This window comes from Thermobia domestica, chromosome 9, assembly GCF_964235325.1.
Source record: "Thermobia domestica chromosome 9, izTheDome1.hap1.1, whole genome shotgun sequence".
Classification (NCBI taxonomy): Eukaryota; Metazoa; Arthropoda; class Insecta; order Zygentoma; family Lepismatidae; genus Thermobia; species Thermobia domestica.
In genome coordinates, this window is record NC_137462.1 from 31,614,404 (window position 1) to 31,628,932 (window position 14,529).

General features: G+C 36.3%; 1 protein-coding gene across 2 annotated transcripts in view; it reads left to right on the plus strand.

The window, feature by feature from the left end:
• Positions 1–14,529, plus strand: part of LOC145694524 (sodium- and chloride-dependent GABA transporter 1-like) — a 195,658-nt gene that overhangs the window by 76,041 nt on the left and 105,088 nt on the right. Inside the window, exons 1-2 of one of the 2 annotated variants that reach the window (XM_081770840.1) lie at positions 3,430–3,569; positions 3,777–4,281. In XM_081770840.1, the coding sequence (XP_081626966.1) occupies positions 4,002–4,281 (280 nt within the window). In that variant the 5' untranslated portion in view covers positions 3,430–3,569; positions 3,777–4,001. Of the gene's footprint in view, positions 1–3,429; positions 3,570–3,776; positions 4,282–14,529 lie in introns of those variants that run through there. The other variant, XM_081770838.1, reaches the window with a different exon arrangement.

Consider the following 14,529-nt stretch of genomic DNA (forward strand, 5'->3'; position numbering starts at 1 on the left):
ATATATCACAGCAAGCTAAGGGGGAAAAACTAATTACCTAAGCGTACTACTTCTTGATTAGATCTTTCTAAAGCTATATAAAAGCTTTCTTCCCTTAGATTGTAGCTTCAAAACTTAATTTTTGTTTTTAGCGATATGACTACCCTCAAGAGCAACAATTAATTGGAAAATCTCTGAATTAAGAGTTAGAGAACTCTTATCTACAAAACTACGTATAGCGGTCAGTGGGGATCAAGAAGATTTAAAAACTGGGGGGAAGCAGCCAGAACCAGTTTATAGGATTAACATGAGTTTACTATAAACTTTCAAAAAATATATAAATAATAGCTTAAATTATTTCTGTCACTCAAAAAGCTGAGAGGATCTAAGCCACCCCGACTATGGGCTAGATCCGCCACTGATAGCAGTAATGGAAGACGATGCATTCACATCATAGCATAGAACTGTAACGGACCATTTTGGCACATTGTCCTTAAAGTATATGTATGCTTTAATGTAAATTTGATTGTGCCAATTCCTGAATTAGCTACTTATTTGAAAGTTTGAAATAATTTGTTTATTTCAAGGATGTTATAAATAGAGGATCTGCCCATATGCATCTTTATCCTATTAAATTGGTGAAACCAAAAAGCAACCGAGCATCGGCACGTCTGATTGGCTACTCTCGTTTCTGCTATCGTCTGATTGGCTACTTTCGTTTCCGCCGTGATTGTTGGCTCAAAACATTGCGATCCTATTGGACGGAGTTGGCAAAGTAGGGGTGACAAAACTGTGACGTATGGCTTCAAGATTTTGTTGTAAGGGCAGATCCTCTATTTTATAAGATCCTTGGTTTATTTAATCGATTTTTATCATTTTGTCAAAGATTATTTATGTCTAGATGTGTAATATGCTAGTAAACTTGCAGATTCGGAATAATGAACTATGTAATAAAATTTAAATTATCTGTTTAAATATTGATCGAAATTATATAACCAAATAATTATACATTTTTATATTTTATCTATGGTCAATTTAATCTACAAAACGTGTGATATTAACAAGGATGTTGGATATTAATGAAAACTGAAGCCTTTATGAAATGTCCTGTAAGAAGAAGAAGAAAAGTAGTAGATACAGAATATACTAACAAGAAAGATAGGTTGTTGAGGTATTAAGTTCCTGTCATGAAAATTGTTATTGATGCTTTATAATTGAAAAAAAAAAAGGTGAAAAGAATACTATACTAAATACATAATATTATTACAGGAATAGTGTTAATTAATTTGGTGCATCTGTACTGTGAAATTTTATATCCTAATATTTATACTTTACTGAAGGCGATATAAATATGGTAAACATGTATGAGTAAATAGTTAGAATCCCTGACAATATCTCATCACCTGAATACGTCGGACTTCTCTTTCGTTTACTTATGTATTTCCAGATGTGTAATAAGCAGATGAAAATAGGTTGTTGTTCTTGGCAGATGATCTATAGTGATGAAGTGTACCGATGGTGAATGCGGCTGTGTAGCATAGTAATACAACATTAGTTGTTGTTGTTGTTGTTGTGTTTGAATTTAACGTCCCGTTCAGCAGCGAGGCTATATGAGACGTGGACCTACTGATTAACGTGAAATCCGAACCACATGAGCTCCCGCCGACAACATTAGTTGTTAACTCATGTTCGTCAGGATACTGCAATGGTCACGGTGAATCTAAATACTTGAGGCAATGCTGCTATATTTAAAGGCATGGTGCCAATAGAGCCCCGTCTAGGGATATAGTATACATGAAGTTGTATCAGTTCCCGAAGGAGCAGGACGCTCATAATTTTAGGGATTATTCATTGAGTATGTACGAACTTTCAAAGGGGGTAACAAAGCGACTTTTATTTACTTATCGACTGATACGAAAATAAAAAAGAACGTACCTGTACCATATATCTGCATGTGTAGTGCCCTTGTACTTTATCTATGACTATGTGGGGGGGGGGGGGATTTAACGCATATCGCATGTCTTGTGCACATGGATACTTCTTACTATTGCATTACGTAGAAAATTTATGGTATTTCATGTAGAAGTGGTAATAGAACACAGAAGAAACGCAGACCAGGGGGTTCTCATGTATACTATTACCCAGCTATATTCAATAGTTATCATTATTCCACGAAGACTATCTGGAGATTACCAATCACGACCACATTGCTGCGCACCACGACCAGGGGCCAGGCCAACATAAATTTTAAATCTATTTGGAACCGTCTCGTGTTGCCTTATTGATATTTCATAGTTGCAGTCCCAGCAATGTGAAGGGGCGGCTACAGAACTTTAAAAAAAAAAAAATCTCTAAAACTCAGCACTCGATAACCCAGCAGTCCGGATACTTTGGCCACAGGGCGGGAAAAAAAAAACAAAAACGTACAGACCCGTTCAAGGCCATTGTCAAGTATTTTTCTACAGTTTGTCTTAATCAGATAAATTACTGTACAGTGTGTATTCCTTAATTTCCATTTCCATGTATAGTAAAGGCTCTATGCCTTCATAAAGTATGTGCTTTTCCTTTGTGTAAAGGTAATTGGACAGTTTGTTCTCTGTTGTATTCTCAAGCAGTCAATACATATATGTACGGTACTGTATTTTCTGATGAAACACTTGTACTTATTCTTTTTTTAACCTCCATTCACGATAACCCGGCATTTTCACGAACTCGGCCACCCTTCGGTTCACATTAGGCCGAGTTTTCGGAACTCTACTGTAAAACAGGGGCGGATCCAGGACCGACTTCTGGGGGGGGCGGTGGGTTGTCATACTGCTACTTTTAAGGGCTCCAAACTTTGGGATGGGTTTTATTTATATATATATAAAATAAAAAAGTTTCCTCTTCTGGGGGGGAGCAATCGCCCCCTCCCTGAATCCGCTCCTGTTGTAAAAGTTTGTTCAGCCTCTGGTTTAGCCGACAAAATGCTTCGCGGGAGTGATTTTTAAGCAGCCGGATGCTGAGCTGAGTACCAAAGAGATACGTAAGCGCTACAGATGCACCTGAAATGTGTAAGACGTTTGACATCTTTCTTGGGAGAGAGTGGCAAGTTTCGATATACAATAGACAACACCTTTTTATTAACGACAAAAAGTGTACATTTGCTATTGAAATATCAATATACAGGAAAAAAAAACATGTACTGCACAAAAGATTGGAAAAGAAGTAAAAATAAGAAAGAAGTCTTTTTAAGAAACCAGTCTGCATTCTATACAATAATATTCAACATAATTTTTTTCTCTCCAGTTTTCATCTTGAAGCAGGTTTTTTTTTCTCCTATTTTTTTCTTTCTTTTCCCTTTATGCTATTTTAGACAACGGTGGGAGGGCGTGATAGGAAATGTATTTTGCGCATGCGCTAGTCATCTGACGTCAGAGAAACATAAGTGTATGTTTTGTCGCGGTTTTATAGTCACATGCACCACCAGAACAGTGAAACGTCGAACATCGCGCAGCGCACTTCTACATCATACATTCGGCGAAGTCAATTGTAAACATTTCCCCAGCACGCCGGGAATTTTGAATTCGAATACCCTTCGAAAGTCAAAAGTACATACTTTATATTTTTTAATTTTTTTTTTAAATCTAAGAATAGGAATTAATGAAAAGAAAATACAAAACTAGATCATTTAACAATTCAGAAATAGAACTTTTTTAAAAATTAAATTGTAATGAAAAATTTTGTAACTTAGAATTTCTTCGTTTCCGATACATATGTAAGTATACTAATATTTTTTCAAAAATTTTTAATTTCAGATTTCTCAAGAACTACACAAATCTGATTGGACGATAAAACAACAATACTAAAACTTCCAGATTGTGTTCTTGATTTTTTTCGACAGAAAAAAAACGCGCGCGCGTTCTGTGTTGTGATAAAATTGTGATTTATTTTTCTTAGTTTCACTACTCACTACAAGGAATAAAATCAAGTAGATTTATTTAATTTTTTTTCGGCTCAAAATCAGTACCGAAAAGAAAAAAATGTCCGAGAAAATGTATTACTGGGATGAAGAAAAAGAGCCCGTAGACCCGGATCATACTTTTATTGAATTCTCAGCGAAACCCGACCCGGAAAGTGTCACGGAGGAAATAATCAAGAAAAAACCGGATGCGGATCATGAAACGGAAGAGAAAGATTCGAACAGTGAAGAACGTGGTGGATGGGGCAATAAATTGGATTTCCTGTTCTCTTGCATCAGTGTTTCCGTTGGACTCGGAAATGTTTGGAGATTTCCATACCTCTGCTACAAGAATGGAGGGGGTAAGTGTTATGCATCATTAAATTACTTCTTGTATTTTTTTTTTTTTTTCATTTTAATGTTTATGTGGAAATTATTTGAGTCCGGTGTGGACTTTTGTATTGCGGGTAGAAGCAGGGGCGGTGATTAAGGGGGCAAGAGGGGCAGATGCCCCTACTTTTTTTTTAAAGTAACCCCTTAATGTATATAGTTTCATTTGGAAATGTGAAGATTTTGTATGTATTACTGGTTCATAGAAAAAAAAATGTCCCATATAATATTTGCCGTTGTGTCAGTACGTGTTGGTCATTTGTCTTCCCGTGAAGTTAAGAAAGCCACAGAAATTACAATTCAAAGCAATTAATATTTCAGTTGCGTATTTCTTTAAATGTCGTAGCATATGCTTGTAGCCCTACTATTTACTGTCTTTCATTTTCTAAGAGTAATATCATACATTTAATAGCACGTATGGAATTAAAAGTATAAGTTGTTCATTAATCTCCAGTTTCAATATAACTTCTACAAAATATGCCTCATTACGCGTATTCATTACTATGATTAATATTATCCCAGCGTTTCCCAACCTTTTCCAACTTGCGGCACACTAAGGGTGTAACGAGTTCTCGCGGCGTACTCATAGATATTATTATTTGCAAATATAAAATACCATGGTCATTTTGTTTTCTGTGATTACTGATCTCCTTCTCACAGATATGAAAGCTCGATCACTGGTTTTCCCCTATGCTAATTCATTATGCTTATTTTTTTTTTAATTCTAATTTTAAAATAGAAAACAATTGCAATGAAATATAGGACTTAGATTTTTAAAAATACGCTTTCTTTTTCGAAAACTGTATCCAACCTTTCACTAAGAACGAAAATCACTAAATAACGAACGAACAAACAAATGTCTTGTGCTTTTAACTTTGTTGTTTTAACCAAAACCGGTGCATATTATTGCAATCACACAGCTTGCGATGCGTCGAAGTCAAAACATTGCTGTTGAACAAAGTGTTGTTCTGTCATTCACGTGCGAATGAGTGTTCTACGAACGTTCACTTGACGCGTACCGTACAGGTGCTTCCATTTCTCGGTGTTAGTATGACTCAATTGAAGCGTAACATAGCAGTTAACCGTGGAAATGTGTACGAGCCGAAATACTGTCTGCTACACAGTAATAGATGTAGAATAATATATTGCAATTACAGTAATTTTTTCCATGGTAGAAATTCATAGTAATGTGAAATACAAAAATATACATTTTTTCCTATGTTTTGCAATTTGGTTCCTATAGAATTAATTTTCTTTCGATTTCCTCGCGACACACCAGCGGTCCATTCGTGGCACACCAGTGTGCCGCGGTACACCGGTTGGGAAACGCTGATTATCCTTTCTATTTATTTGCTTTGCAAATTTGTTATTAAATACTCTGATCACACAATTTTCCAGACAGAATTTTAAGATGTTCATGAGCAAGGAATCAAATTTCTTCTTATACTGTACTTTCGTTGTTTAAGAGTGCCAAAAGCTAGTACCTCCTTGCGTTACTCTTGTCAATTTACTCGATAAATATGAAATACGATATACAGTATTTTAAGTGAAAAAGATAGTATCCTATTAGTTATACAACCTTTAGTCAAATAAGTGTTAGAAACAACCAGGAACACTAACATTGATATACAAATATTCAAATAATGTCTTGTTTCCTCCACTTTTAACATCCAATCGCCGCACTGGGTAGAAAAACTATGAATTTCGAAAAAAGTGTCTATTGAAGCTTAATAACAACTCAAACCTATTGGGGTATCCATCAGGCCCGTATCCAGGGGGGCCGGTGCCCCCTAAATTTTTACTTACCCCATCTAAAATTGTAATAATAGGCTTGCAAATGAACTATAGTATGGTGATGAACTATATAATATGGTTGGATCGGGCCCCCATAACTTCTACTGGGCTCCTCCTACATTTTTGGGCTGGCTACGGGCCTAGTACCCATCTGTTACTCTGTAGTAATACATTTTGAGTTGTTGTTAAACTCCAATAAATACTTTTTCGAAATTCATCGTTCTTCTACCCGAATCGCAAAAGACCATACCTGACCAATATTTGTTCAATTATTAGATTCAACTGTGAAATGTAAATAGATGTTGTGGCTTTGAATCAATTTTCTATACGATCAATTTTTCAGTATTAATATTATCATAAATTATTATGAAAAGTATCGACACAAGCAATACTTGCAAAGTAAGATAATTAATTAATTAATAATTAAACCTAAATTGACGATCAATTAAAATTATTCTTGTTGCTGCAATCTAAGTATTTTAAAAATGACACAAGAAGCATTTTGACAGGTTTCGTTGTAATGTTGCGAAAATCGCTTATTGTACATATTTTCAAGCAACATTTCGTATTTGTGTTATTTTCATACACAATTTGATTGTTTTACATATATTAAAGTTAAACTAAAATTGAAGTCAACATTATTTTAACAACATTCTATTCCGAAGTTTGCCAGAGATTCGATATAATTTAATTTGAAAATATCCTCAAGTGTTCGATATATGTTCTTTTCTAAATAGTCCCGGAAGAAATGTACTAATAACGGTATTGTTGCGTTTTCTACATAAAATTATAGCTATTCTGTTTTCGTTCTACTGAAAGAAATTCTACTGATAAATTAGCTAATTTAATAACAAGTTTCAAAATTATTGCTTTGTATTAAGAGTTTTCATCCCGGCGAAATTAAAATACCACTAATTTTACAGTAATTATGTGATATCTTCAAATAGATAAAATATAATAGAAATATGGAACAAGAGATTATTTTGCGTGAGGTACCGTTATCACAAGTCACCTAGTGGCTTTCCGTTTTCAGCTGTTTAGAAACGCGAAAGTAAATGCCGATTTTCAAAATGGCTCGAAATCGAAAGCAGATAAGTGAGTCGTGATAACGGTTTCTCATGTAAAATAATATTGTCTAGGGCACTCTTGTTCCACATTTCGATTATCTTTTATCTATTTGAAGATATCACATAATTACTGTAAAATTAGCGGTATTTTAATTTCGCCGGGATGAAGACTTAAATTTATGTGAAATAAAATAAAAAATTTCAGTTTAACGTACCGCGATTGTCTTTTAGGCTAAAGAAGACTATGATTAAAGGAAGTGAATGATGATGGAAGAAATGGTAGAATGAGAAGTGGGAGGAAACAGAAGTATCCCGTAAAAAACAACGTACACGATGTTGTCCACCACAAACTTACTGGCCGGGGATCGAACCGGGAACTCCACGTACCAGAGATAAGCGCTTTACCACTGATGCGTCGTGCCCCTGATATGTTGAATATTTTTTTTTTCTAAAGTAAAACTACTACTAACTATCCTTCACTAGACGACGCCTTGCTCTAAATTCCATCGTCATTGAATCAGAGCATAATTTACGTATATTAAGAATTTGTGTGACGTAATTACTATTTGATGTTAAGTTATGATAATGAAAATGATCACTCACTGATAATTTTAATTCATTCATTTTAATTTGTGATAAACGAATCGATGATAGTGTGTGGATATTACATCATAAGCTGCGAGATTTTACTTGAAATAGATAAGTAAAGAGGTTACTGTAAAATTACAACGACAGATATAACAAAATGCTTGTCATTATGTCAGTACTAAAATACATTCATTGTATCACCAACAATACATTAAAGACACATTGATTCATTTTCAATTGAAGTTCAATGGCTAAGAAATTATATTACTCCAAAAGTTTTTTTTTTTTTTTTTTTTGTATTGATATTTTTCACAATAACTCGTCGTAATATTAAATCAACCATATTTACATGTTGTACTTTATCGTACTTTAACAAGCATATTGTGACAATAGTAGTCATAGCAACATTATTTTTAGACGGTATGGAATGTAATGTCAGTTTTTTTTTTCTCACTCTCGGCTGTACGTACCTTTGCTACGTGTTTTTATCTGGTTATAATATTTCGGTACATTATTATCTTTAATATTCCGTCTTTTGCACTCTATCCTACAATAATCTTCCTGGACTGAGAGCGAACCCGGGACAAAAAGATGAAAGTTCTTACAAGGTAGTACAGCAGTGGCGGATCCAGGGGAGGCGATCAGGGCCATTGGCCCCTCCCCCAGAAGAGGTAACTTTTTCTTATTTTATGTATAAATAAAACTCATCACAGAGTTTGGAGCTCTTAAAAGTAGCTCTAAGTAGCAGTACTACAACCCCCCCCCCAGAGGTTCGTCCTGGATCCGCCCCTGTAGGACGAAATATGGATATCAAAGTTAATTTGTTCGTAATTCCGTAATTTTTTTGAAGTGCTAAGCCTGCAGTGGCTAAATTTATTATGTAATTAATTTCAAGTTACCGGTATTCGCCACTGATTCTCCCTACTAGATTTTAATTGGTGTTAAGTCAATTCACTGTCACCATCATAAGATTTTTATTTTTATTCTACTGGTTTCTTTTTGCCCTTCCGAAAGGTCTTTTGTCCTTTTATGACTCTTGTGTATCCATCTTACTAGTTAGACGTGTCATTGCCTTAATCTTTATTATGTGTGATATTTGGTAATTTAAATATTTTGTAGCACCCTAAACTCCATCGTTTTTCCACTTCTTTTCGCACGAAATACTTTTCCTGAGAACTTTGTCTGTCCAGCAAAACGCAAGAAATATGACTAATTGTCAAAGAATACTGGGAAATTTACCGTGAAATCTATTAATTCCCAAAGAATGAGTAATGTTTGTTTTGCTGGTTGAAGTTTGGCATGTCTTTGCATCATCGAGGCTAAATGAGACGGGAACCTAGAAGTTAGGGTGGAATCCGAGCCATGTAATGAATGCATTCAACGCTCTCCCGCCCAAGGAGCGCGCGCTAGCCACTACACCACTGCTAAGCCTACCATAATCAGGCTCCTATCATTATGTAATACTTAGTTTTCTATATTCACTTGTGGGAGGGGATGATTGACGAGATTCCCTCCCCTTTAATCCAGAATTTTCAACAGATCGGGTTTTAAGGATAGAGTTGAAAGCTTTCTTTGTTTGCAGGTTTAGGATTTAGAGCTTCTTTTTTTACCCCACAGGAGTCCCCGCGTACAAATTCTAGTATTCACTGGTCTCCTTCACCACCTGATCAGGGGTGGACTGGCCATAATCAAGTACCGGCCCGATGGCCGCTGCGCCCTCCTCACATCAGTGCCTTTGCGTCCTCCTCGGGAGGGACTAAGACCCGTCTTAGTCTCGGGAAGGCGCACAGTTTCCTATCTGAACACATAAAAAAAAAAAAAGCTACATAATTATTTTATAAATTCGCTAGCCTTTGGCCAGCTAGGTCTCCACCCCAGACCCCGGTATTTGCTCGGCCTGCGGCCTCGCTCTTTCTGTTTTCGGCGTGGGAATGCTATTAATGATATTAGATTTACCCCTAAATATATAGATTTGACTCTAATATCGGTAATTTTGGACGATTTTTACATATCACCCTTACCAAACCCACGCTCCGCCTCAAATCCCAGTATTTGCTCGCCTGCGGCCTCGCTCTTTCTGTTTTTGGCTTTGGGAATGTCATTATAATGATCTTAGGGACCCTGAAATTTATAGATTTGTCTCTAATATCGGTCATTTTGGATGATTTTTATATATCAACCCTCCCACCCCCACTGCTCTGCCCCCAGATCCCGTCTTTACTCGGAATGTTGAGAGGGTTTCAAAATACCCTCTTCATAAAAACTTGCCGCCTGCTCCGATAACCAAGAGTTCACTGCCGTTTTCACATCGTCATCATCATTGTGACGGTTGCCACTGAGGTGTTGTTTGAGGTGGAGGAACAGATGGTAATCCCTCGGCGCAAGATCAGGACTGTAGGGTGGGTGGTCTAAAACTTCCCAGCCAAAATTGTCCAACAAGTCGCGGGTCTGACCTGCAGTATGAGGTCTTGCATTGTCATGGAGAAGAACAATGCCCTTTGTCAGCATGCCGCGTCGTTTGTTTTGAATCTCTCTGCTTAGCTTTCACAGTATTTGGCAGTATGCTTCTGCATTGATAGTGGTTCCTCGTTGCCTGAAGTCGACCAACAAACCACCATGCCTATTCCAAAACACCGACGCCATGATTTTGCGCTGGGATAGAGTCTGTTTTTGGCCTTTACCTTTACTGGCGAATGTGTGTGTCTCCATTCCATGCTCTGTTGCTTCGATTCGGGCGTGATATGCGAAACCCATTTTTCGTCTCCAGTTACGATCTGACTCAAAAAGCCGTCACCTTCTTCGTGATAACGAGTCAAGAACTTCATGGCACACTCAAATCTTTGGTTTTTGTGGTCCTCTTTAGGAGTTTCGGGACCCAACGGGAGCACAGTTTCCTAAACTTTAGGTGTTCAGAAACAATTTTGTAAAGAACTGAACTCGACACGTCAGGAAATTCGTTTGAGAGACCTGTTATTGTGAAGCGTCTGTTCTCACGAACCCTCGCTTCAACTGAAGCCACCAAATCGTCTGTAATCGAAGAAGGGCGACCGGAGCGGTACTCATCATGGACGTTGTCACGGCCATTTTTGAATTCTCGTACCCACTTACGCACTTTGCTTGCACTCATAACAGTATCACCGTACACTTCGCAAATCTGTCGAAGAATTTCTGCACCAGACAGGTTACTTGCTGAGAAAAACCGTATCACTGAGCGAACCTCACACGCGGCGGGCGATTTGATAGTCTTAAACATTGTGAAAGCACAGAACACAACCGTATAGGTCAGCTACAGAGTTGAAACTGAGCACAGTTGTTCCCGAGGCATGCCGGTACACAACGCACACGCTAGTTGCGGTATGCGCGCGAACTACTAGTGTCTACAACAAAACGGACCTTACTTAAAAAACACGTCTCGTATTTAGTACTCAAAGTCTCTTTGTTTGTTTATGAAAATATTGAATTTGCATAATTCTATCATGATTAACTGCAATAGCTACTTAATCTTTTGTTGTTTTTTGTGTACTAATTTTCCGAGGGAAGCCCCCGGCACTTTCTTTTATTTGGAGGGGGTATTCCATACAAGCGAAAGCCTCAGATGGACAGCGCCCTCCCAGAGTATGTGGCCGCGCCCTTTTTACACAGCCAGTCCACCCCTGCACCTGATCGTAACCATCACTAATCACAATTTCAAAATCGATCAGTGCTGTTCTTTTTTATTTAATATGCACGATATTCGTGTAATTTGATGTCATCAATTTATTGTTCAATTTTTACACATTAAAACATATTACGTTAACACTTCTGTTAAATTAAATTGATTACGTTCTTCTGTCATGTAATTTATTCAAGAATAGGCGTGTTTGTGATTTTTTTTTTAATCGGTGTATTAGGCTCTGTATTGACAATATCGATTTTCCTTGTACTGTCATACTGTCAATAAATTATGTCAAGGCTATATATAAAGTTAAGGAATGTTGTGTGTAGGTTTGTTTCATATTGATTTAAAAAAAAAAAAAATCATCACGGTATTTCCGAGTAAAATGTGGTCGATACATTTCGGTTTGTTACATGTATAGATAGGAAGAAATTGAGAAGTTTCTATTCTAGTTATCATGGTTTAAAAAAAAAAAAAAGGATTTTATCTCCCCTCTTCTGTTTCGCAGTAGCAATGAATGAATGTCCTTGGCCGTCATTATTTCTCTGTTTTGTAATCGGAAATTAGTGCGTTCGAAATGAAATGGAATCTGTTTTACGTACCACGTTTACACCTTGTATGATCAATGAAGGTTCATTATTTGTAAAGAATTGGTGGAATGAGAATGCGGGAGGGTCAAGAAGAACCCACGGACATGATGTTGTTCAGCACAAGCTTACATGGTCTGCCATCCAACCAGCCACCCTTCATATCAAAGGTAAGCGTTCTGTCACTGAGCCACAATGCTCCTAAATACCACATTCGAAGCCAGGGACCAGATAAAATGAAATGAAATGAAAAATCTTTGAGTTTAGCGTCCCACGTTTATGCCTGTTAGGCTAAGGGAGACAATAATTAAAGCAAGTGAATGATGATGGAAAATTTGGTGGAATGAGAAAATGTAAGTACCCGAGGAAACCCACGGACACTTACCTTGCTGGGGATCGAACCAGAGACCCCATGCACCAAAGGCAAGTGCTCTCTATCACTGAGCTACTGTGGTCTCCAGTGAAAAGATATACGGACAGATAGTTTCTATACGGATTTCTTTCAATGAAACCAGGCGTGTCCTGCAATGCTACGATACCGTTAAACACATTCTGGAATCTGGATTACGCATAGTCTTTCGCCTTCCTAATCCCTGTGCATAATTTATTATCAATCCAATGTTTACGATATAAAATAACTTTAGCAGTTTTGCTTGGTACTTTTTTATGAGTTCTTCCTTTTCTGTTAATTTATGTTTTCTTTTGTTACTTTTCATGTTTCTATACAAAATCTTTCATATTGTTTATATGAATTTACCGTTCCTTGTTACTTTTAACAATATTAATCCAGTATTTCTTACAACTTTGGATATTACATATATAGTCTTTCTTGTTACTTTTGATAATATAAATCTAGTCTTTCTTGTTACTTTTGATAATATAAATCTAATCTCTCTTGTTACTTTTGATAATATAAATCTAGTCTTTCTTGTTACTTTTGATAATATAAATCTAATCTCTCTTGTTATTTTTGATAATATAAATCTAGTCTTTCTTGTTACTTTTGATAATATAAATCTAATCTCTCTTGTTATTTTTGATAATATAAATCTAGTCTTTCTTGTTACTTTTGATAATATAAATCTAGTCTTTCTTGTTATTTTTGATAATATAAATCTAATCTCTCTTGTTATTTTTGATAATATAAATCTAGTCTTTCTTGTTACTTCTGATAATATAAATCTAGTCTTTCTCGTTACTTCTGATAATATAAATCTAGTCTTTCTTGTTATTTTTGATAATATAAATCTAATCTCTCTTGGAAATAAATTCTACCCGCATGGTCAACAGTAGTTCACCCACGTTTTACCAGATCACGAACACTGCTTTAGTGTTAATATGATTCATAGTACAGAAACTATAAATTAATTTGTAGGAACAAAATGAACACCATTTATCAACATTCAGTGATATGCTTTAATAATAAATAAGGTATAAATGTTGTTATATCATTCACTTCGTGAAACTCTTGTGAAGCGGAAGGATTTTAATAACTACTAGATGAAATTAAGATTTTGAAAAATCAATGTATAAATTTTGTACATAAATTTACAAACGAGATGAGACCAGGGGCGGATCCAGGACCGACTTCTGGGGGGGAGGCGGTGGGTTGTTATACTGCTACTTTTAAGGGCTCCAAACTTTGGGATGGATTTTTTATATAATAAGAAAGTTTCCTGTTCTGGGGGGGCCATCGCCCCTCCCCCAGGATCCGCCCCTGGATGAAACTAGGAAAACCTTTTTCGATATTCGTGACGAAACGAGACTTGTATAAAATTTTCGAGAGGAAATGGCTCGTCTCGTGAGTAATGCTATCTGTAACACCAGATTATTTTTCATGTTTATATTAAACATCTCTTCGTTCTTTATATGTAAAAAAAAAAAAAAAAAAAATCATAAACGTTTTCCTTAGTTAATAGGCAAATAGGAGAAATTCTAAAACCTCGTTTTCTTTCCTGTGAATCGCTTGAGCAATAAAAAAAAAAGGATCATTTTTTGTGGGTAGACATTAGATCCCGTAGACTCATCGCTATGCACCTAATTTGACCACGAGGGCGAAAATGCTTGTTGTCGGATAAACTTACTGGCACCAGCCCAGAATTAACCGATTTCTCCTCTCGTTTAAGAAAAAGCATATAACCATTACACACACACACACACACACAACACACACACCTAACGTCATCAAAAATTGATGACGTCTGAACTAGAACACGCATGCGTTGCACCAAATGTCAACACACGCTACCATACGGAGATACTTCTGAATTCTCTTACTCTACCATCTTTTTTTGTATGTTATGTTTGCATTGATATCATGACGTATTTAATTTATAACAGGTACCACGAGGAAATCTATTATGTACTTAACATGCGTTAGTAGTATGTTTGCGTAATATTTTTCAAAGAAAACTGCGTCATTCACGTAAATGCATGTGGAAAGATATGTGAAACAGTTATGAATACTTAGCACACGCAAACATACGATTTCTTTTTTGCTCGTAAAAAAAATGTCACGACTACAACAAA